The 24,263-nt window shown below is 46.1% G+C and overlaps 2 protein-coding genes and 1 non-coding gene across 12 annotated transcripts in view; all 3 read right to left on the bottom strand.

Moving 5' to 3' along the window:
- Kank (kank) overlaps nt 1–24,263 on the bottom strand; it is a 109,917-nt gene that overhangs the window by 83,438 nt on the left and 2,216 nt on the right. For 8 of the 10 annotated variants that reach the window (XM_069309650.1, XM_045763207.2, XM_045763208.2 and 5 more), the window contains exon 2: nt 4,654–4,682. The exons of 1 other annotated variant lie outside the window; for it this stretch is intronic. The gene's annotated coding sequence lies outside the window, so the exon portion shown is untranslated. Of the gene's footprint in view, nt 1–4,653; nt 4,683–23,657; nt 23,757–24,263 lie in introns of all 10 variants that reach the window. One more of the 10 variants, XM_045763205.2, reaches the window with a different exon arrangement.
- LOC138355027 (sperm acrosomal protein FSA-ACR.1-like) lies at nt 8,048–8,434 on the bottom strand. The gene has a single exon (XM_069309739.1). The coding sequence runs from the start codon at nt 8,432–8,434 to the stop codon at nt 8,048–8,050; it is 387 nt and encodes a 128-aa protein (XP_069165840.1).
- TRNAE-CUC (transfer RNA glutamic acid (anticodon CUC)) lies at nt 17,610–17,681 on the bottom strand. Its single transcript has one exon. It is a non-coding gene; the product is annotated as a tRNA-Glu (tRNA).

Below are 24,263 nucleotides of genomic sequence, written 5' to 3' on the forward strand. Positions count from 1 at the left end.
CCCCCCCCCCACATACACCTACACTATTAGAGCGTGCCATAAGCCTATTCAAAGGAGGAAGAGGTGCAGAGTGAGTCATGCACGTCCGGGACGCCTCCAGGCTCCCTGGAGATGAGAGCAGCTTCCCTCCCCCCCTACCCTCCTTCTTCCTCCCTCCCTACCCTCCTCTGCCTCCCTCCCTACCCTCCTTCTTCCTCCCTCCCTACACTCCTCTGCCTCCCTCCCTACCCTCCTCTGCCTCCCTCCCTACCCTCCTCTGCCTCCCTCCCTACCCTCCTCCTCCTCAATACTATATACTTACCTTGTCCACTGTTTCAGACAAATATTGCAGCTTCATTATGTCCTTTAATAACTCTAAATTTGACTTAGAAGGCAGCTATGTTGGTATTGAAGTACACCCAGGTGTCAGGAACACCTCGCTTCCCGTCTCATAATGTATACTCTACTTCACAGGAAAATCTCTGATGACCGGTTTAACGAATAATTAGATATTTTCTGTATTTCTCCATGGTGTTCGCGTGTGTATTACATACCATTCCTGTTTTGGAAACTCTCTCTCTCACACACACACACACACACACACACACCCGCCTCACACAACAGTACTCGCCCAGTCGTGCTTGTGGGGGGGTTGAGCTCTTTGATAAGTGGTGATCATCTCGCCTCTTCTATCTTCTAGTTTTGACATGTTTAACGCCTCTAGTCTCTCCCAACTCTTTCAGTCCCGAAAGCCATTTTGTAGCATGCCTTTACACCTTTTCCAGTTTCTTGAGATTTGGTCACCATACAACTGCTGCATATTCCAGTTTTGGTCTCACAAAAGTCATGAACAGTTTCTTTAGTATTTCACCATCCATATAATTAGAAGCAAGTGTGAAGTTGGAAAGTGACGCATTACGCTCCTCTCACAATGTTCTTTGTGTGTTCCTCTGGCGACAGCTTACCACCCACAACCATCCCGGGTCTTGTTCTTTATTAAGAGTTCTGTAATGCCATTCCACATAATTAGTAAGTTGTGTGAGGTCTATTTTCTCCGATTCCACATTCCATAACATGGCATTTATCCACATTGAATTTCATTTGCCACTTTACGCTCCAAGCACTTATTTTATCTAGATCAATTTGAACGGCATTACAATCGTCTGTGTCTCCTATCTTCCCCAGTATCTTAGCATCATCCGCAAACATGTTCATACAATTCTGTATTTCTTCTGGTAGATGGTTTATGTAGATGATGAACATTACTGGTGCAAGAACTGAACCCTGTGGTACTCTGCTAGTAACACTCCTCCAGTCAGATACATTGTCTCCTGATTACTGCCCTCATCTGTCTGTCAGAACACTTTTCATCCATGTCAGAAGTCTCCCTGTCACCCCTTCCAGCATGTTCCAGTTTTCAGAACAGCCTCTTCTTTGGGACTATTAAAAGCCTTTTTTAGGTCCAGATAGACACTCAAGCCAACCACCTATTTCCTGTAGTATCTCTGTGGTTCTATCATAAAAACTAAGTAGATGTGTTACACAGGATCTTCCTGTTCGAAAACCATACTGTCCGTCCGTTACTATGTCATTACTCTCCAAGTGTTCAACCCATTTGGCTTTAACTATTTTTGCAAGTGTCTTGACTACCACGCTTGTTAATGACACGGGTCTATAATTTAGAGCTTCCTCTCCATCTTGACTACCACGCTTGTTAATGACACGGGTCTATAATTTAGAGTTTCCTCTCCATCTTGACTACCACGCTTGTTAATGACACGGGTCTATAATTTAGAGTTTCCTCTCCATCTTGACTACCACGCTTGTTAATGACACGGGTCTATAATTTAGAGTTTCCTCTCCATCTTGACTACCACGCTTGTTAATGACACGGGTCTATAATTTAGAGTTTCCTCTCCATCTTGACTACCACGCTTGTTAATGACACGGGTCTATAATTTAGAGTTTCCTCTCCATCTTGACTACCACGCTTGTTAATGACACGGGTCTATAATTTAGAGCTTCCTCTCCACTACCATTGTTATAGACTGGTATTATGTTTGCATTTTTCCATCTGTACTTGAGGTCGATCTCGAACCCATTGTTGATGTGATGACTTATATTGAATTTTGTAACTAGCTCATCAAGATTGTAACTTGCTTAGCTAAATGAATTGTGGGGTTCAGTCCCTGAGCCCATTATGTGCCTCTGTAACCCTTTCCCACTACCGCCCACAAGATGGGTATGGGGTGCATAATAAATGAACTAAACTAAACTATCTGCTAAGATTCCTGTGCACAAGGATGTCTGGAATATTAATTGGAGTGGAATGCTCAGCTCAGTTGCACATTCTCGCAGCACCCAAGGTGAAACTCCATTAGGTCCAACTGCTTTATTTCTTCCTAGCCCCTTGAGTAATTTTTCCACTTCGTCTTGAGATACCTCTATGTAGTCTATGGCGTGCTCTGGAATCTCTCTGAAATCCTCATTTTGTACAAACACACTTTGGAACCGTCCATCTATCATCTCACACATTTCTTTTTCATTCTCGGTAGTCCTGTTCCCCGTTCTCAATCTCCGAATTTTATCTTTTACATGCAGCTTGCTTTTAATGAATTTATAGACAAGGCTTTGATCTGTTTTACAGTTACGACGACGGGGACCAAGAGCTAACAGCTCGACCCTCCAGGCACAATTAGGTAAACAGGTGCATGGTAAAAAACAGGTAAACAGGTGTACAATTAGGCAAACACCTGCATCATTTCTTTTAAACCATGACTTCCACCACCATCATCACCACCACCACCACCTGCTGCTGCTGGTGGTAAACAACCACTACACCTAAACTACCACCAAACTGGGCGTGTGATTAGTGAAAGTTGGTGGACCCAATGGTGGGTGCGGTGTGGGGGAGGAAGGAGGGGGTATAGAAGGGGAAGGGTGGGGAGAGGGAGGGAGATAAAAGGAAGATAAGGGGAGAGAATGATAGTGAAAGATGTGTTTCATTGTAAAGCTGCTCCTAACTTAACATCAAATGCATCATCAAAATGTCTACGCGTGACAGCAGTGTACTCACCTAGTTGTACTCACCTAGTTGTGTTTGCGGGGGTTGAGCTCTGGCTCTTTGGTCCCGCCTCTCAACCGTCAATCAACAGGTGTACAGATTCATGAGCCTATCGGGCTCTGTCATATCTACACTTGAAACTGTGTATGGAGTCAGCCTCCACCACATCACTTCCTAGTGCATTCCATTTGTCAACCACTCTGACACTAAAAAAGTTCTTTCTAATATCTCTGTGGCTCATTTGGGCACTCAGTTTCCACCTGTGTCCCCTTGTGCGTGTTCCCCTTGTGTTAAATAGACTGTCTTTATCTACCCTATCAATCCCCTTCAGAATCTTGAATGTGGTGATCATGTCCCCCCTAACTCTTCTGTCTTCCAGCGAAGTGAGGTTTAATTCCCGTAGTCTCTCCTCGTAGCTCATACCTCTCAGCTCGGGTACTAGTCTGGTGGCAAACCTTTGAACCTTTTCCAGTTTAGTCTTATCCTTGACATCGGTGTGTGTGTGTGTGTGTGTGTGTGTGTGTGTGTGTGTGTGTGTGTGTGTGTGTGTGTGTGTGTGTGTGTGAACATACGATACAGAACTCACAAGAGGGTGAACAGGACCTACTTTGAGATGCCTTGAGCACAATCCAAGCACAGTGACACACACGAACCTCAACAATGAACACACAACACTAACAATCCCGTCACCAACTACTGACCCTCGCTGTATACAATCACACCAACTTATCTCACAATCAAGCCACCGTCCCTCGGAGATGATTAAACCCAACTCAAATCACTTGTGATATAAAAAGACTATTTGCTATTAAATGGTGTAACTAAAGTTTCGCGAGACTGTTACTTGCTTAGCTACATGAAGTTTGGCGTTGTTTCTGAGCCCATTATGTGTCGCTGTAATCTGTTTCAAATACCATTCACGGGATGGGTATGGGATCCCCTACCATTCACGGGATGGGTATGGGATCCCCTACCATTCACGGGATGGGTATGGGATCCCCTACCATTCAGGGTTGGGTATGGGATCCCCTACCATTCAGGGTTGGGTATGGGATCCCCTACCATTCACGGGATGGGTATGGGATCCCCTACCATTCACGGGATGGGTATGGGATCCCTACCATTCACGGGATGGGTATGGGATCCCATACCACTCACGGGATGGGGTATAGGGTACATTACCGCCTTATCTGTTGAGTACTTATCTCAAAGGGAGATAAACCCAACTTATCTTGTAGATAACGTGATTGTATACAAATTATAAAAATGCAACTGCAGCAGTTTTGTTATTAATTTTGTTTAATGCTTCCGAGGGACGGGAGTTCGAGTCTCGCCTAAAGAGAGGAGCTGCCCTTGACAACACCTTGAGAGCTGTGACTGGAGGTCCCCCCAAGAGGCGTGCTTATGACACCTCCAGGAGCTTATTAAGAGGTGATATGCTGCCTTAATTACATCTTAACACAAGTACCGCACACCCTACCAAACCCCCCAACGCGCACGCGCATACACACACACACACACACACACACACACACACACACACACACACACACACACACACACACATACACACACACACACACACACACACACAGAGTGCGGGTACTCACTTGAGGGGACAGCCTGCCGGCATCACAACCTGGAAACAACCAAACCGGTGTTAAATTAGTAGTGTATTATATTATCTCTATTGTTCACATTATTGTTCATAATGCCTTACTGTATTGTTCACATTATTGTTCATAATGCCTTACTGTATTGTTCACATTCTTCAATATCAAACTGGCAGGTTATATCACAATGTACACTTAACAGAGAGAGAGAGAGAGACTTCATTTGTTTCCGCCTTCGCTGAGAATCGAACCCGGGCCATTAGGACTACGACCCCATAGCTCTATCCGCTCAGCCGCGAGGCCCTTGTGTATGTATTCGTGTGTGTGTGTGTGTGTGTGTGTGTGTGTGTGTGTGTGTGTGTGTGTGTGTGTGTGTGTGTGTGTGTGTGTGTGTGTGAGTGTGTGTGTGAGTGTGAGTGTGTGAGTGTGTATACAAGCGCACGTGACTGAGACAATCACTTAAGATAATACAGCTGTGGTTCCAGATACGACCAGTCTATAATACAACGCTTCCTATATTCCCAGTCATACCCCCGATGAAGTGGTGGAGAGGTTGACGTAACCCCCCCCCCCAGCTCTACACTACCCGTCACAACCCAGGGATAATATTGGTGTAGACGACCTGGTAGTGCCCCTCAGCCGCCACTTTAACGAGCCTTCACAATCACTTTAGTAGCCTTTAATGAGGCCACTTCAATCCACAGTTCTAAAAATTGATGTGACATAGATCTAGATTGATGAAGATTAAGCCCATTGAAGAGCTGGCACGGTCATGAGTAGCCCGTATAGAGGCGGGCCCAAGAGCTAACCCCTGCTACTGGAAAGCACACACACACACAGGGAAGAAACCGGACGACCTCCATGTAGTACCCAGGAGGAGGAGGAGCACCTGTATACGTGGAGGTAATGACTATGAGTCCGGCGCCTCCACCACCTGGTCATTGAGAACACAAGCAGACCCGCGCCACGCTTACGGTCACACACACTCCACTATCCTCCCTATCCACCTCTCCACTCCGCTAGCCTTCTCAGCCCCTCGCACATCTCCTCACTCACAGCAGCCTGCTGGATAGCGCGCACGACTCGTAATTCTGCGGCGCGGGTTCGATTCCAGCACTAGGCAGAAACAAATGGGCAAAGTTTTTTTCCCCCTTGAATGCCCCTGCTACCAAACAGTAAATAGGTACCTGGGAGTTAGTCAGCTGTCACGGGCTGCTTCCTGGGGTGTGAGTGTGTGTGAGGAAAAAATAAATAGCAAAACAGTTGATTGACAGTTCTTCAAACTTCTCTGATACTTCAAACCAGCCGGGTTTGAAGTACCGTTTGAAGTACAAACTGCACCTTTCCTTGTATGTAACAGGTGTACCTGGTACTGTAACTGCTTATCAAGCAGGTATGACCCCGCAGGTACACTCTAATCCCTAACACAGTTAAGGATTAAAGTGCACTCGGGGTGTATACGCCAGGACACATCTGGAGTGCACATAACCTCCAGCACACAGCCCCGCTCCTGTGCCAGGTAAGTCCACTACGGGCTCACCATAGCCCGTGCTACTTGCCCCGCTCCTGTGCCAGGTAAGTCCACTACGGGCTCACCATAGCCCGTGCTACTTGCCCCGCTCCTGTGCCAGGTAAGTCCACTACGGGTTCACCATAGCCCGTGCTACTTGCCCCGCTCCTGTGCCAGGTAAGTCCACTACGGGTTCACCATAGCCCGTGCTACTTGCCCCGCTCCTGTGCCAGGTAAGTCCACTACGGGCTCACCATAGCCCGTGCTACTTGCCCCGCTCCTGTGCCAGGTAAGTCCACTACGGGCTCACCATAGCCCGTGCTACTTGCCCCGCTCCTGTGCCAGGTAAGTCCACTACGGGCTCACCATAGCCCGTGCTACTTGCCCCGCTCCTGTGCCAGGTAAGTCCACTACGGGTTCACCATAGCCCGTGCTACTTGCCCCGCTCCTGTGCCAGGTAAGTCCACTACGGGCTCACCATAGCCCGTGCTACTTGCCCCGCTCCTGTGCCAGGTAAGTCCACTACGGGTTCACCATAGCCCGTGCTACTTGCCCCGCTCCTGTGCCAGGTAAGTCCACTACGGGCTCACCATAGCCCGTGCTACTTGCCCCGCTCCTGTGCCAGGTAAGTCCACTACGGGCTCACCATAGCCCGTGCTACTTGCCCCGCTCCTGTGCCAGGTAAGTCCACTACGGGTTCACCATAGCCCGTGCTACTTGCCCCGCTCCTGTGCCAGGTAAGTCCACTACGGGCTCACCATAGCCTGTGCTACTTGCCCCGCTCCTGTGCCAGGTAAGTCCACTACGGGCTCACCATAGCCCGTGCTACTTGCCCCGCTCCTGTGCCAGGTAAGTCCACTACGGGCTCACCATAGCCCGTGCTACTTGCCCCGCTCCTGTGCCAGGTAAGTCCACTACGGGTTCACCATAGCCCGTGCTACTTGCCCCGCTCCTGTGCCAGGTAAGTCCACTACGGGCTCACCATAGCCCGTGCTACTTGCCCCGCTCCTGTGCCAGGTAAGTCCACTACGGGCTCACCATAGCCTGTGCTACTTGCCCCGCTCCTGTGCCAGGTAAGTCCACTACGGGCTCACCATAGCCCGTGCTACTTGCCCCGCTCCTGTGCCAGGTAAGTCCACTACGGGCTCACCATAGCCCGTGCTACTTGCCCCGCTCCTCTGCCAGGTAAGTCCACTACGGGTTCACCATAGCCCGTGCTACTTGCCCCGCTCCTGTGCCAGGTAAGTCCACTACGGGCTCACCATAGCCCGTGCTACTTGCCCCGCTCCTGTGCCAGGTAAGTCCACTACGGGCTCACCATAGCCCGTGCTACTTGCCCCGCTCCTGTGCCAGGTAAGTCCACTACGAGCTCACCATAGCCCGTGCTACTTGCCCCGCTCCTGTGCCAGGTAAGTCCACTACGGGCTCACCATAGCCTGTGCTACTTGCAACTTTTGGTTCCCAGCAACTGAATCTAAAGCAACAACAACAACAAACCTCTAGCACTCTCGCCCGTACGGGAGGATCAAGATACTGACCGAAGAGAAAAAGATAAGACAATAAATCAATTTCTTATCACATCTGGACCCTTAACAATTCTTAAATTCCATAAGATTTCCTCGACTTCTCTTAAACGTGGATTGAAATATGTTGGGAAATATATACTAACAGCTCCATTTAAGGCTTGCAAAACTACCCAACTACCCAAGACTTTTTAATATTCTCACTTAAGAAATAAGAGAACGTCCCAAGAAGCCTTCGTCTACTTAATCAGCCAGACACTCTTGGATTAGAAATTATAACACAGCTATTATGCTAGTTCACAACCTTTAATGTTTCATTCCCATTTGTCCACCTTTGGACTCCCCTACAACCATCTTCTCACCTGTGGACTCCCCCTACAACCATCTTCTCACCTGTGGACTCCCCTACAACCATCTTCTCACCTGTGGACTCCCCTACAACCATCTTCTCATCTGTGGACTCCCCTACAACCATCTTCTCACCTGTGGACTCCCCTACAACCATCTTCCCACCTGTGGACTCCCCTACAACCATCTTCTCACCTGTGGACTCCCCTACAACCATCTTCTCACCTGTGGACTCCCCTACAACCATCTTCTCACCTGTGGACTCCCCTACAACCATCTTCTCACCTGTGGACTCCCCTACAACCATCTTCCCACCTGTGGACTCCCCTACAACCATCTTCTCACCTGTGGACTCCCCTACAACCATCTTCTCACCTGTGGACTCCCCTACAACCATCTTCTCACCTGTGGACTAAATGAAAATCCTGGTGCCAGTATACACCAATATATACAATCCATTCGTAATCAAAATGAATTATGAAAACTTACAAGAAAATCAATCGAGTACAAAAAGGCGACAGCAATGGTGATCTAATTCCAATGGCCTGTGTTCTGTCAGAGGTAATGAGAGCACAGGTAACGTACAGGTAACGTACAGGTAACGTACAGGTAACATACAGATAACGTACAGATAATGTCTCCTGGTGCATTGTTGATGTCGGAGGCAGTTTTACGCGCATCATCATATCTCCTTCTACGGCCGGCCAGATACCCAGGCTGCATAGAATATAAAACATGCTTTGCTGCTCGCATGCACTCTTGCATTCCTGAGGCCCTCCTAAAAGCAATTTGGCTATGCTGTTTGGAGCGCTGACAACAGGCAAACATATCCCGTAGCCCACACACGTGCCAAATCTACACACACACAAACACACACACACACACACACACACACACAATGGAATGCATTAGGCAGTGATGTGGTGGAGGCTGACTCCATACACAGCTTCAAGTGTAGATATGATAGAGCCCAGTAGGCTCAGGAACCTGTACACCAGTTGACTAACAGTTGAGAGGCGGGACCAAAAAGCCAGAGTTCAACCCCCGCAAGCACAATTAGACGGGTCCAATGGTAGGCCAGGACAAGGCACTTTAGTACAATAGCTTCTTGACATTGGGAACTCTAACGAGAAGGGACTGGATGTAACCCCCAAGCCTCAGATAAGGTACAACAGACCTCGGGCCACAGCTGCAAGACGGGAACACTAAGTATTAAACAGAAGTATGCAATACAACACACACTTGTCGCGCGGGTTTGTAAATTGTAAATTGGAGGTAATTGGAGGTTTGTAAATTGGAGGGAGCCTCGAACACAGGCTGGAGAAGCAACATGAAAGAGTACTGGAACGTCAAGCCCGTAGCAGCTGTCTAACTCCCAGGTACCTATTTACTGCTAGGTGAACAGGAGCATTAGGGTGACTAATTACAATAGTTATGAGGCAGGGGCAGGTAAATCTCACTCCCCCACAGGTGCAGTTAGGTAAGCACAACCAGACGAGTTGTAGGGATGTAAGGAAACACTTGTTGACCAGACCACACACTAGAAGGTGAAGGGACGACCACGTTTCGGTCCGTCCTGGACCATTCTCAAGTCGACAATAGACTTGAGAATGGTCCAGGACGGACCGGAACGTCGTCGTCGTCCCTTCACCTTCTAGTGTTCGGTCTGGTCAACATACTTTAGTCACGTTATTGTGACTCATCGTCTGCCTAAGGAAACACTTCTGCTTATAAGGTTGAAGAGAAACAAAGGTCGGGAGTATCCACTCATTCATTCATTTATTCATTCATTTATTCATTCATTCACAGATCACTGGTTGACCCTCACATGATATCCGTCCCTCGGGAAGTATTCGCCTCCTCGGCCCTCACTCCTGAGATATCATCTCTCCCTCTCCACCTCCTCGGCCCTCACTCCTGAGATATCATCTCTCCCTCTCCACCTCCTCGGCCCTCACTCCTGAGATATCATCTCTCCCTCTCCCACGTTTCAGCCATAACGTCTCCAAATCTCTACTTTTATCCCCTCTCCTCTATGTCATGGCAACCGTCTCTCTGTTCCTTCCAATACGGTCACTAGCGGAAATATGACTGTTGAGTCGTATTTTGGAGAGGAATGCGGGTTGATGGCACATATTTGGAGTTTTAAATTACGACTTTTTATACCGTAAATATGGAAATTAGTGAAAACTACGATCGGGGATCGAACCCGGAACCTCTGGACTACGAATTCGAAGCGCTGTCCACTAAACTGTCAGGTCCCACTCGAGGATATCGTAGGTAGTTATCGTATCCAGGCAGTTATCGTCAAGATGACCAAATTCGGTAAAAACATTATATATATTTTCACATGAGGTCATCATACTCAAGGAGTTACGGTATCGCGCAAGTGACTCACTCACGTATAACTCTAGTGTTGTCAAAACCACTTAGTGTCAAGTGACTTATTAAGTGCGTACCTCGGGGGGTCAAGTGGTGCCCCTGCACTTGTGCTTACATCAGCTGATTAATAACAAACACTCTCCCAGCAACTGTTATGCCTTAATGCTAACAACACTGTTTAGCTTTATGGCTCTTATCTCGCCTTTTTGCTCAGTCACCCAAGGCGGTAACATTATCACAAGACATGATAACCATATAAGCAAGCAACTTAGAAAACAATGATTCAGATAATTCCTTAGTAAGCAAACATTTTTCTCTCTGTTTAAATGTCCATTTAAAGTTATTTATAAGGTATTGGTATTCACTGTTGTGTAATGTGTTAATTACTGTGTATCACCCCACTAAGGCAGAGCTAAGCCTACAGGCTGGGGAGTGAATATTGAGGGCGTTGATCACACCACACACTAGCAAGTGAAGGGACGACGACGTTTCGATCCGTCCTGGACCATTCTCAAATCGATTGTCGATGCAGATCGCCGAGGACGCCGATGATAGCATGCCGAGCGGTGTTGGACGCCAGTTAGTCGCCATGGACATACACATAGGGTGACCTAATACCCTCCTAAGCTAAACAACTTAATAGGTATCAACAACGTTGTCAGCAGATTAAGATGTAGCCCTGCGCCTGCTGCAGCCCTCAGACCTTCAGAGACAGCCAGGGCCATCGGAGCGTTTACACGCGCTCCCTTACACACTCTAGCTAGCTCCTGGCCCGGTGTACAAGATATATATATTTTTATAATAAACTAAGGAAAAGTAGTGGACGTTTGGTACTCCAATTCCTGCCCACAACCTTATCATTCTACAATAACATCGATCGGGTTTACACCTTCACTTCCTAGTGTGTGGTCTGGTCAACATACTTCAGCCACGTTATTGTGACTCATCGTCTGCCTATTAAGGGCATTAATCTTCACTCAATCTTCACTACTAATCAAGGTAACTCAAGGTATCACCAGCTGGCTAGCGTCCAGTCTTCCTTTATAGCATACCGTCAAGCAACCACCTGTGGGAGTCAAACCACGCCGTGTTCGATTTCCCGTCTCATGGCTGTCTCGGAGACCTCCGCCTGTACAAAACGTGTGCCACAGCACGTGTAATTGAACAGCTTCTCTGACTCTACGGAGGTCAGTACCACCAACACAGCTCATTATTCACATTTGATGTCCACACACACGGTGGATGTTGCGCCATCTGGCTCCCAGTGGTGGCGGTGCAAAGGGCGCTTTAAACTCTCACATATTACGCCATTTGTCCATATTTCTCAGTGTTATTGCCAAGTCCCACTCTTGTGTGACCGACTATCTTACTGACTACTGCATTTCACTGTAATATACGGACACGCGTCTCTCTATCTCTCTTTTTCATCTCTCTCCCTCTTCACCTTTCTCCTCCAATATCCCCCCCCCCTTCTCCACCCTCTCTCACATCCTCTCTCTCCCCTCTCCACCTTAGTTTTTCTTCTCTCCCTCCTGACCTGACCCCTCCCCCCCTCCCTCGTCCCCATTTCAACCGGGTAAACGGTGGAAGGATAACAATTAAGCACAAAACACAACCCTCCAATATTATTTCCGACTTCATTACAATCGCAGAGGGAGCACTTACGATGCTGACTTTTCTTAAAACATGGCACGTGGGCTGACCTCAACTAGCCATGATAAAAGTTGGGCGAGACTACCCGCAAGCATCTGACCTCCTACTTCGGACATTATATTTTAAAGATATATATTAACAGTATAATTGTAGGGTTCAATTTTATTACAGCTGATAAGGTATGTCCAAGGTCTTTGATAGTGAGATATCCTAATCAAATTATATTCTAATATTCTAATCAAATTTTATTTTCACATTCTAATCAAATTCAGTTTGTTGTCTATGGTAAGTTCTGAGGTTCAATAATTTATGTATTGAAGACTCTTATTAAAGCACTTGTGTTATAAAAAAGATTATTGACATGCATATGTACTTGTGTACATGTACTCTCCTAGTTGTGCTTGCGGGAGTTGAGCTTCGGCTCTTTGGTCCCGCCTCTCAATTATCAATCAACTGATATACAGATTCCTGATATATGTATATGTGTCCATGTGTATGTAATATTAACAATTGTGTAACTACACAAGATTGTCACATGCTTACCTAACCGAACGGGTTCTAAACTAATGGGTTCAGTTCCTGAACCCATTATTTGCCTCTGTAACCCTTTCTACCACCACCCACGGGATGGGTATGGGATGCATAATAAAAAAAATAAAATGAAAAATGAATAGTCTAACCTAATGTTTTTTTTCATACAAGCCCAGATATGAGACTAAAGTACTGAATGGCATTCGCTTCGGCACGTGAGCAGAAACACAATATAAATTAATTTTAGCTTATTTTCCACCCCAGGCGTGACCATACATATACAATGCTAACCAGAATACACCAAAGGTCTGTATTTTTTAGCCAACCACAGTAACCATTTGAGTAAGCAATGGTCAAGAGAAAGCTTACGGGCTATTCATGCCCGTGCCACCTCTTGGGTGGCTTCATCTTTATCAATCAAGAGAAAGCGCTAAACACAGAATCCCTTCTCCACACGGGAGACATCTCCCGTCACGCAGGGTGCAGTCGCACCTCCACAGATCTCCAGTATCAGCTCTTGATACTGGTAATGGCTCAAAAGGGCCACCACTTACGGGCTATTCATGCCCGTGCCACCTTTTGGGTGGCTTAATCTTTATCAATCAATCAATCGCTAAACACACCAAAGTGATATTTCTCCAGTGTGTCAGTGGGTGTTATAGCCAAACTGGAGAATGGTATCAGTGCCGCCCAAGGAGTGTATACACATATCTCTAGTACTACCGTTAGTTCCCTAGTACATCTAAACGATGATGATCCTGGATGTGTCTGGGATGCTCCCGGACGCAGGTTCGAATCCTCGTCACGGCCCTTGTGGATTTATTCATGATCCTGGAAGCTGTTTGCGTTCTGTGGTTCTCTCTATTCGTGGCTCGCTTTGTTGATCTATTAGTTTGTGGCTATTGGTTCATTGCTCTGTTGGTCCGTATAGCTCTATTGGTTCGTTGTTCTGCTGGTTCGTGGCTCTATTGGTTCGTTGACCTGTTGACTGATCCGTAACTCTTGATTCGTTGCCCTGTTGACTGGTCCGTAACTCTTGGTTCGTTGCCCTGTTGACTGGTCCGTAACTCTTGGTTCGTTGCCCTGTTGACTGGTCCGTAACTCTTGGTTCGTTGCCCTGTTGATTGGTCCGTAACTACTGGTCCGTGGTTCCCTTGGTCAGTGGATGGTAGGAGAAGTTACACACCGTTGCATCTCTCTTGTACAAACTAAAGTGGTGACGCAAATGTACAAAAAATCTTGTAACATTTAATCAATGTTGTCATGTTTAAAATGTTAATATATCTTACTACATGTTCTTCGCCAGTAAACATGTGACCTCTCCAGTTGTAAGGTGTGTTGCTGTTGCTATCTTTAAATAAGGCTTCACGATTAGTATCAGCTAATTCTGTCTCGGTGGTGATCAGTTCACAAATGGGGATTTTAAGTCTCCCTGGGAGTAATCTATTGAGAAATTTAACTTAGCGTTAAGTTAGTTATCCCCTAAGTTACCGTCTCTCATTCAAGTCTCTGGGAACAATGTGTTGAGGGTTAGACCATACAAGATCCTGTTTGAGTTAGGGAAACACTATTTGTCAAATATTGATACTGTTCTTAAAAGATTCCCCCATTTTGCACCCGCAAGATAACGTAAGCTTTTAAGGGTTGACAGATGTTAATCTTCTTGTTTGAGAAGCTGTTCACTTGAGACAGTTAAGCAAGTCCAAGCTGTGTCTGGGTACAAGTGACAGGATGAACAACCCAGCGGGTTTTCTTCCTATTGGGGAGTGTTGTACATGCTGCTATGGCGGTGTGTCCACTCACAGGATGAATGGCGCTGCCCAATAAACTCGCCCCTCGGGGCAAAATTTTAAAATTTAATTTACATACAAGGCCTAACTCAGCGGTGGTAGTCCGCTCTCTAACTCTCCCCGCTCTTACAACCAAGTTAAAAGGCCTCATTCCCGATACCACAAGCCAACGACATGAAAGGCCTATCCTTCCAAGGGACGCTGGGGTCGTAAATGTCAATAACATCCCCCGTCCCTCGTCCTCTAGCCCTGGTGATAGTGATCTTCAGGACCAGCCATACATGTCTTAATACACGGAGGGGAGGTTACCTTGAGGTTACCTTGAGGTGCTTCCGGGGCTTAGTGTCCCCGCGGCCCGGTCGTCGACCAGGCCTCCTGGTTGCTGGACTGATCAACCAGGCTGTTGGACGCGGCTGCTGGGGAGGCCAGGGTATACGTCCACCGACCTCTATTTTTCACCTAAGAAGAATTAGGGAGCACCACAGCTGGGCCAGGAATCTTCAAGCACCGGCTTTGAAACCTGTACATCTTTCCTTAATCATGGCGGCTTTGTTTACATTTAATTAACTGTTTAAGAGCTTCAAAGCTTCACAACCCAATATTATTATTAAACAAAACCTCGTATTGCTTCAGTCAAAGTGTTTAATTAATGTAAACAAAGCCACCATGAGTGAGGAAAGATGCACAGGTTTCGTAAGTGGTTGTGAAAATGTTTGATAAATCCCGACCTTGTCCTGGTTAGTCCATACTAGGAAGGTCCTTTTCAAATTGACCCTTGTTACCCATATACCTATCCATCTTACCTGATCAACCAGGCTGTGGCTCATACGTCAGGCTGCGAGCAGCCGCATCCAACAGCCTGGTTGATCAGTCCAGCAACCAGGAGGCCAGGTCGACGACCGGGCCGCGGGGAAGCTAAGCCCCGGAAGCACCTCAAGGTAACCTCAAGGTAAGGTATCCACTCTATCATTGAAACCTATTACAATGTCTCGATAATGCTAGGTCATCCACTAACATAGTTCTAAGCCTAAATCCCTTCTAAAACAAAAATTAACCCAGCAACCTGTTCAGTTTCGGATCCTTTATATGGAGCATCTCTTGTGTTCGTCCTCTCAACTCTCTTGATGACCTCAAGTCGTATTCCAACTTTTTTTCCTGCATCAACTACTTGATTGGAGGTTATTATATGGTTGTAAAAATCTTTTAGTATGGAAATTGGATCTTCTTTTGTCTCGAGCTGTCGTTTAGATGTATCAGTGAAGTATTAAGGTGGGACTCGTCACACACGGGATGAGACTAAGAGCGAAGGCGGCTTCCTGAAGTCAGGTATTTACCATTGTCAGGTGTTAAGAGGTCATCCCACGTTCCTCACTAGTTAAGACTCCTCTTCCTGCCCGGAGGCCCTCATGTCTCTCTGGCTGGCTGACGTACGTCTGTGTACTCACCTAGTTGTGCTCGCGGGGGTTGAGCTCTGGCTCTTTGGTCCCGCCTCTCAATTGTCAATCAACTGGTGTACAGATTCCTGAGCCTACTGGGCTCTATCATATCTAAATTTGAAACTGTGTATGGAGTCAGCCTCCACCACATCACTGCTTAGTGTATTCCATTTGTCAACCACTCTGATACTAAAAAAAGTTCTTTCTAATATCTCTGTGGCTCATTTGGGCACTCAGTTTCCACCTGTGTGTGTGTGTGTGTGTGTGTGTGTGTGTGTGTGTGTGTGTGTGTGTGTGTGTGTGTGTGTGTGTGTGAGCGTGTGTGAGCGTGTGTGAGTGTGTGAGTGTGTGTGAGTGTGTGTACTCACCTAATTGTACTCACCTAATTGTGCTTGCGGGGGTTGAGCTTTGGCTCTTTGGTCCCGCCTCTCAACTGTCAATCAACTGGTGTACAGATTCCTGAGCCTACTGGGCTCTATCATACCTACATTTGAAACTGTGTATGGAGTCAGCCTCCACCACATCACTTCCTAGTGCATTCCATTTATTAACTACTCTGACACTGAAAAAATTCTTTCTAACGTCTCTGTGGCTCATCTGGGTACTAAGTTTCCACCTGTGTCCCCTTGTTCGTGTCCCACCCGTGCTGAAGAGTTTGTCTTTGTCCACCCTGTCAATTCCCCTGAGAATTTTGTAGGTGGTTATCATGTCTCCCCTTACTCTTCTGTTTTCCAGGGATGTGAGGTTCAGCTCCTTTAGCCTTTCCTCGTAGCTGAGTGTGTGTGAGTGTGTGTGAGCGTGTGAGTGATTGTGTGTGTGTGTGTGTGTGTGTGTGTGTGTGTGTGTGTGTGTGTGTGTGTGTGTGTGTGTGTGTGTGTGTGTGTGAGTGAGTGTGTGTGAGTGTGTGTTGTTACGATATATCGTATCGTGTTATTTCATCGCAAAAAGGCACGATTATTTAAGTCATACGTTCATTATTACAGGAAGAACGAGGTTAACAACCATGGAGGTCGTTAACGGTCAGCACGGTATGGCTCGTCCGGTGGCGGGAATTTCTGTTAGCCAATCAGAACCACCGGGCGAGGTAACGTGTGCTGGCCGGAGCATGTGGAGAGACAGACATCTACTCCCCTCCATTGAGTCAACAGGCTGTCGTCGCGTTTGGATGTGTGACCAACGGACCCAACTGTTAGTGTGCTCCACCCTCATGAAGGAAGAGGACCTCGAGGCATGGTCGACGTTCTTCAAAGTTATGGAAGATAACAGCTTTGAGATTTAGAGGTCGGCGTGGAGGTAACGCGCTGATTTTCCTGATAGCGGTACAAATTGCAGGAAAGTAGATGATTTATAAGTGGGAAGATCAATAGGACAAGAGACGACCGTAGCATGGTCGTAGTATCTCTCATATATATTTAACTGTACTTGTGTACAATGCACACTATATATATATATATATATATATATATATATATATATATATATATATATATATATATATATATATATATATATATATTATACATACATGTAGAATATTGTATATAAGGTGATTAGAGATATATCACAATATATCCATGATGAAGTTTTATACCATCTTATTTTCTTGTCCTTTGTCAGACCTCGGCACAAAGTGTGTCGCACCTGACAACAGGTCCGGCTGAGGCTGACACCTGTTCAGATTCATGTACCCCGTTGTAGTACAACGAAGCATTAGGATAACCATTCAGAATAAACTAAATTAAATGTGTTGGGTTGTCAACAGTTCGATCCCAACACATGGTTCCCGTGCCGGGAATCGAACCCGGGCCTCGCGGGTGAGAGCCGCGTATCCTAGCCACTAGACAACACGGGAATCTTATGTGTTGTGACAACATATGTGAACCATATGGGTGTGAGTGTACTCGCTTATTTGTGCTTGCGGGGGTTGAGCTTTGGCTCTTTGGTCAAATGTGTGTGTGTGTGTGTATATATATTCTTCCTCTCATCCTCGCTTCTAACACTACACACCACAGGTTTTTCCTCTCGCAGCACGTAGACAAAACTGCAAGTCATGGATTATCATTACAAGAGCGGGAGGTAACCTCTTGAACAGTTCACACACCGCCACAACTCGTACACCAAATGATGTGAGTGTCCTCAATAACCCCCCCCCCCACCTTCCCGACACGTAAAACTTATTTTCAGTAACACCGGAAATCATCGTTTAATTTGTACTTGTATATCGTTGCCATAACGAATCATTACTTTCGATTCACCATTTATGTATCTTACTATTCCGGCTTTATGATTTTTCGAGACCACTGACACGAGAAATATCCCTTTCCGGGGTATTACAATGATATACGGTATAGGCCTATATATAAAAACTATAAAGGTCTATGTATACCCCCATCACCTCATATTGGAATGTATTAGGAAGTAATGTGGTGGAGGCGGACTCGATATAGTTCCAAATGTAGATATGATAGAGCCTAATTGGTCCAGGAATCTTTACACCGGTTAACAGTTGAGAGGCGGGACCAGAGAGCCGAAGCTTAACCCCCGCAAGCACAACTAGATGAGTACACAAGGTTACATTTAGCATAGGGCGCCGGCTGCTGCAGGCTGGAGTAGGCCTAATTCTCACTGAAAATAGGAGGTTGACCACCTTACCAGATTAAAAGGTATGTCGTGCTGCTCGACACTAAACACTGGGCGAATCAACACTTTACAGTAACACAAAACAGCACGTAAAGTATAAGCGTGTGAAGTATAAGTGTGTGAAGTATAAGCGTGGGAACATATATATACATTTGTGGTAATAAGGAGGTCGTGTGGGAAGTGAAGCAGTAAACAACCAACGCTCAGTCTGCCCACTACGGGCTCACCATAGCCCGTGCTGCTTGGAACTTTTTGTTCCAGGTAGCGAATGTTAAACAACAACAACAACAACAACAGCTCAGTCTGATAGGAACAGACTTACACACGGAACCAAGCCTTTGGCCATCTATTTCTTGAAAATTTGTGCCCCATTTTAGACGCCTATTTTCACAGGCTATGACAGGCCAACGCAAAGGCCTTAATTCAAGTTCGAAAATTCAAAATGTTTATTCAGGTAAAAGTAGATACATAGAAGACGAGTTACAATGTTAGATTTATAGATTAGAGCTAGAACATAAAATACCTAATTGAAATTGAAATTGAAATAAGTTTATTGAGGTAAAATACACACAAAGGGATGAGGTAGCTCAAGCTATTCTCACCCCATTCAGTACAACGTGTTAATATATACATATACACACATCACAAATAAACACATTACCAAACATTTTGAGAGGTAAAAATATACATTTCCTCCTTCACAAGTAGTATGTTATCAGACGTACACACAAATACTTTTATGACCTAGGTATACTGTATAGACAAATTGCAAGACACCTGCAGATAATTCAACAAAATATTACAATCTTGGTGCAAAATTCTTATATCTCTCAAGAATATCATCAACCTTTCCGTTGTGACACATCCAGGCTACTATAAAAAAAAAAAAAAAAAAAAAAAAAAAAAAAAAAAAAAAAAAAAAAAAAAAAAATACCTAAAGCCACTAATACACACAGCGATTCCGGCAAGGTGTTAATTGCAGTCACGGCTTGCAGTGTATTATTATTCAGTGGTATATATTACCTTTTTCATTAAATACTGAAGTTTTACAAAAATTATAGAAATTTATAAATAGGATTAGTCGAGACTTGATAGGCTACCAGTAATTTCATTAATACTCTCTCTCTCTCTCTTTCTCTCTCTCTCTTTCTCTATGTACTATATATTACTCCCTTCCCCCTCCCCTTCCATTCCTCACAACTGACCTATATCATTTACCCATCCTTTTCCTTCCCATCCACCGAGATATATATATATATATCTATTGAAACTAGAAATGTACTAATAACTCGTGTAGTGTACTAGGCGGCACAGTTGCCTGGCAAGCCGAAGGTTGTGGATTAGAACCCTGGAGGTAACTGGATCTCCGGGACCGATTTTATTTAGGCCTACCCGGCAGTGACAAGGTCTGGAAGCACAAGGTCTGGTGGGTCGTATACCACTGTAGGAATACGAGGCTAGGCCTAAGGCTTTACAACGAGCTGTGATAAGAAAGAGCAGACTACCTGCTATTCTGTTACAGACACCCATTATCTCTTCCAATGGTAGGGGCCCTTTTTTTCCTTACGAAAACCCCATTAATATCATCACTACCACAACACCCGTCATCACTCATATTAACAGTGCCAACCATCATCTCCCACCACGGCATTACAAATGGGACCATTAACGTGGTGGGGTCCCTCGATTGTTTCAAGCGTGGGTTGGACATGTATATGAGTGGGATTGGTAGGTTATAGATAGGAGCTGCCTCGTATGGGCCAATAGGCCTTCTGCAGTTACCTTTGTTCTTATGTTCTTATTACAATCAAGTATTCACCTAATTGTACTCACCTAACGGTCCTTGCGGGGGTTGAGCTTTGGCTCTTTGGTCCCGCCTCTCAACTGTCAGTGAACTGGTGTACAGATTCCCGAGATAAGTGGGACCGCTTGATTGTTTCAAGCGTAGGTTAGACATGTAAAACACAGCTGCCTCGCTTGAACAAAATTTTTTAATTCAATTTTAATTCGTGCTTGATTTTTTAATTCATCCCCCCCCCCTCTTCTACTTGTATATCTTCGATAAATTGTATATTGTTGCTCTTTATAGCCTATATATTATTAACCCAGCTTTTATTATATAACCCAGGTGACACTCCATTTACAATGTTTTCACATTAGAATTTGACTCCTTTGAAATGTCCCAATCCAACCTTTACCACCACCACCACCACTAACTCTCACCACTGGCACCACCACTGGCACCACCACTAGCACCACCACTGGCACCACCACTGGCACCAACACCACCACCACTACCACCGCCACTAGCACCACCACCCACACTCCATCAATTTATATTAAAGTTTGCCATGACACAATGCATATTTTTAGATGAAAACCTGTTGGAGAGCCTCATCCCTCACGCCCTCCACCACACACACACTTCTCTCGACACCACAGCACTCACCTCCCTCCCATAGAAGGCGCCCACTCTAAATAAACACATCTCGTAACAATGCCCAACCCACCGTGATAAATAACCCCACAATGACAACGACACACAAACACAAATTACGGCCAATTTACAGTCATAAAAATATTGGGTTTAACGGGACACACTTCAAGATCCTTAACCAGTTTGATATATTGAGCCGTGTCACCCACAACGCCCACAGTCGTCTAAATTGCTTATCTCAACTACAAATGTGGATTTTGACCCACAGTGACTACAAGGGGAGGAGGGGGGGGGAGAGTGTGGTCTAGCTCTGTATGTCCCCCCGCCTGCCACCACTCTTGTACCTGTTGCCTTGTTAAATAACTTTCCCTGGCGTTCCAGCTCTTTGTCGAGTCTGGCCTTAAAGTTATGGCGAGGGGTGATGATAGGGGTGGTGGACGACGAGCACGAGGAGGAGGACGAGGACAAGAAAGACGACGAGGACAACGAAGACAAGGAGTAAGAGGATACGGAGTAGGAAGGCGAGGAGGATGTGGAGAAGAAAAAAGGTGAAAGTGAAGGAGGAAGACGTGGATGATCAGAAGGTGGAGTAAAGTAAGGTGGCGAAGAGGAAGAGAAGGTGGAGGAGGTGGAGGATGAGAACAAAGACCCAGGGTGCTCACGGCGCCATCTTCCCTGCACACAACACAAAAAACTCCGGCCAGAGTCTTTACAAGTATAAGATTAATGGCGGAGAAAGCAAGTATGGCCCAAATGCGCCTGAGAAACACACACAGAGAGAAAGACCACTTGTTTGGATGACCATACCTTTAACCAGGATCATTACAGAAGTAAACAAATACAAATGGTAAACCTTCACTTGACCCGACTGACACCTTGCACCAGGGAAACACACACACCTGACCAAAGAGCCAGAGCTCAACCCCCGCAAGCACAACTAGGTGAGTACAGTCGCCCCTACATCTTCTGTCACCCCAAAATGGTCATTAAGCACTATATCACACATCCCTCCAGTCACTATTAGGTAGGATGGGGATGTAGGTAGACATCCTCATACTATCACCCCCACCCCATGAATCCCTCATCAGTCACTCCTATACATTCACCCCTTCCTAGAGTAGTAGACAAATGGAATGCATTAGGCAGTGATGTGGTGGAGGTTGACTCCATACACAGTTTGAAATGTAGATATGATAGAGCCCAATAGGCTCAGGAATCTGTACACCAGTTGATTGACAGTTGAGAGGCGGGACCAAAGAGCCAGAGTTCAACCCCCCGCAAGTATAACTAGGTGAGTACCCCAACACACCCTACACACCCTTTTGTTTACACATCTTAAAACACTGACCCATATACAGCGACCAGTCACTCCCACACACCAGTCACCGCTACACATCTTAATAGACCGTCCCCCGCCCACCCCATCCAAATACCTCCTAGACGCAAGTAGTATAGTTAATTAGCGTAGTTCATACATGATGCACCCCATATGGTAGCCGGCGGGGCAGACAATGAGCTGCTGCTGTTTCAGATTTACCTACTCAGAACGAAGTGTCCATGTAGCACGGGCTATGGTGAGCCCGTAAGCTGCTAGACCTCTCCTTCAGTCCACCACTTGGAGTATTGTTGGTCAGTCAAGCGACGGTTTCTCTTCTTGTTGTTTAGGATTGTTGTTGGAACAAAAAGTTCCAAGTATCACAGGCTATGGTGAGCCCGAGCGGTTTCTCTTGCATCCCTGATAGTCCCAGTGACGGGTCCCCGCGCCCGCCCTCCCTCCTCACACTCCAAGTGTTGTATAGTCATGTATACTCATAAAACTTTCTCCTCATAATACAACATATTACCAGAGAGCACAGGTTGCCCCTGTACCTACACTCCTAGTGAAAGTACACACTTACACTCCAATATTCTCCCCCACACACCAGGAACCAACTCTTAACTGCTAGCTTTCATAACACACACAGTCCTCTGCATCACTAATACCCAGACTGAGAGCAAGTCAGCTAGACATTACCTCAAGAGACCTCACAAGACAGACATTTAAGCTCTAGCACTAATGGCTATAATGGAAAAATTTGACTGAAAATAAGGGTATAATTTTAACTGTATTACCAACTTCCTTCCGGGAAACTGTCGATGGTAGTGGGTGGTGCAGGTGGGTATGTTGGGGGGTGTGCAGGTGGGTATGTTGGGGGGTGTGCAGGTGGGTATGTTGGGGGGGGGGTGCAGGTGGAGGAATGGTGGGAGTGGTGTAGGTGGTGGAATGGTGGGAGTGGTGCAGGTGGTGGAATGGTGGGAGTGGTGCAGGTGGTGGAATGGTGGGAGTGGTGCAGGTGGTGGAATGGTGGGAGTGGTGCAGGTGGTGGAATGGTGGGAGTGGTGCAGGTGGTGGAATGGTGGGAGTGGTGCAGGTGGTGGAATGGTGGGAGTGGTGCAGGTGGTGGAATGGTGGGAGTGGTGCAGGTGGTGGAATGGTGGGAGTGGTGCAGGTGGTGGAATGGTGGGAGTGGTGCAGGTGGTGGAATGCAGGAGGTTGAACACTTGAGGGAATGCTATGCGCGTGTGTGTGTGTGTGGTGGGGGGTGTTAGGGGATAGTATTTATGGAAGGAAGTTGGATGTGGTTAGTGGAATGTTACTGGTCTTGATTGCGGCTCAACATTAACGGATGTTATATAGGACTTTTGTTCAATACTCACTAAGAAGAACATGAATATAATCATAGACCTAGACAAGAATCTCACGAGACTTACCGAGTAAGGTGGGAGGTTGCTCCTGTCTTTCCCTGCACGGCTACACCCACAGAATGAACCTCACATGTAGGCTAACTGGTCCACGATTGGCCGTACACGCTAAAAATTCTTTAACGCTTAGACTGCTGAAGAACTGATTAAACACAGCCTACCAGGCATACGAAAAAAAATAACATGGAGTATGTTTTCTGAGCGTTATATACAACCAGTGTATAAATGTTTACATTATGAAGACTTAGATATCAGTATAACAATACTTAAAACAATTATAATCATACAAGCAATGTTCCCTTTACAGTCAGGACACTTGGTGGCAGCTTGCCAGAGATCCCAATGTTGCAAACATCAGTCCTTGACATTATTCATTGGTAGTTGTCTTTGTAAATGATAAAAAGATTATTTAATGCGTATACCGTGAAACTGTATGGAACAGTAGTATGTTCACTTAGGTTTTCTTAAGTAAACATAAACTTAAGATCGGCTTCAGCTAAAAGAAAATACCACACAACTTCCATTATTACATCCGGTGGGAGTGGTGTAGGCTAGTGGAGCACGGTGGTTGAGCGGGGTGTGTGGGGGTGGGAGTGGTGTAGGCTAGTGGAGCAC

This window comes from Procambarus clarkii, chromosome 65, assembly GCF_040958095.1.
Source record: "Procambarus clarkii isolate CNS0578487 chromosome 65, FALCON_Pclarkii_2.0, whole genome shotgun sequence".
Classification (NCBI taxonomy): domain Eukaryota; kingdom Metazoa; phylum Arthropoda; class Malacostraca; order Decapoda; family Cambaridae; genus Procambarus; species Procambarus clarkii.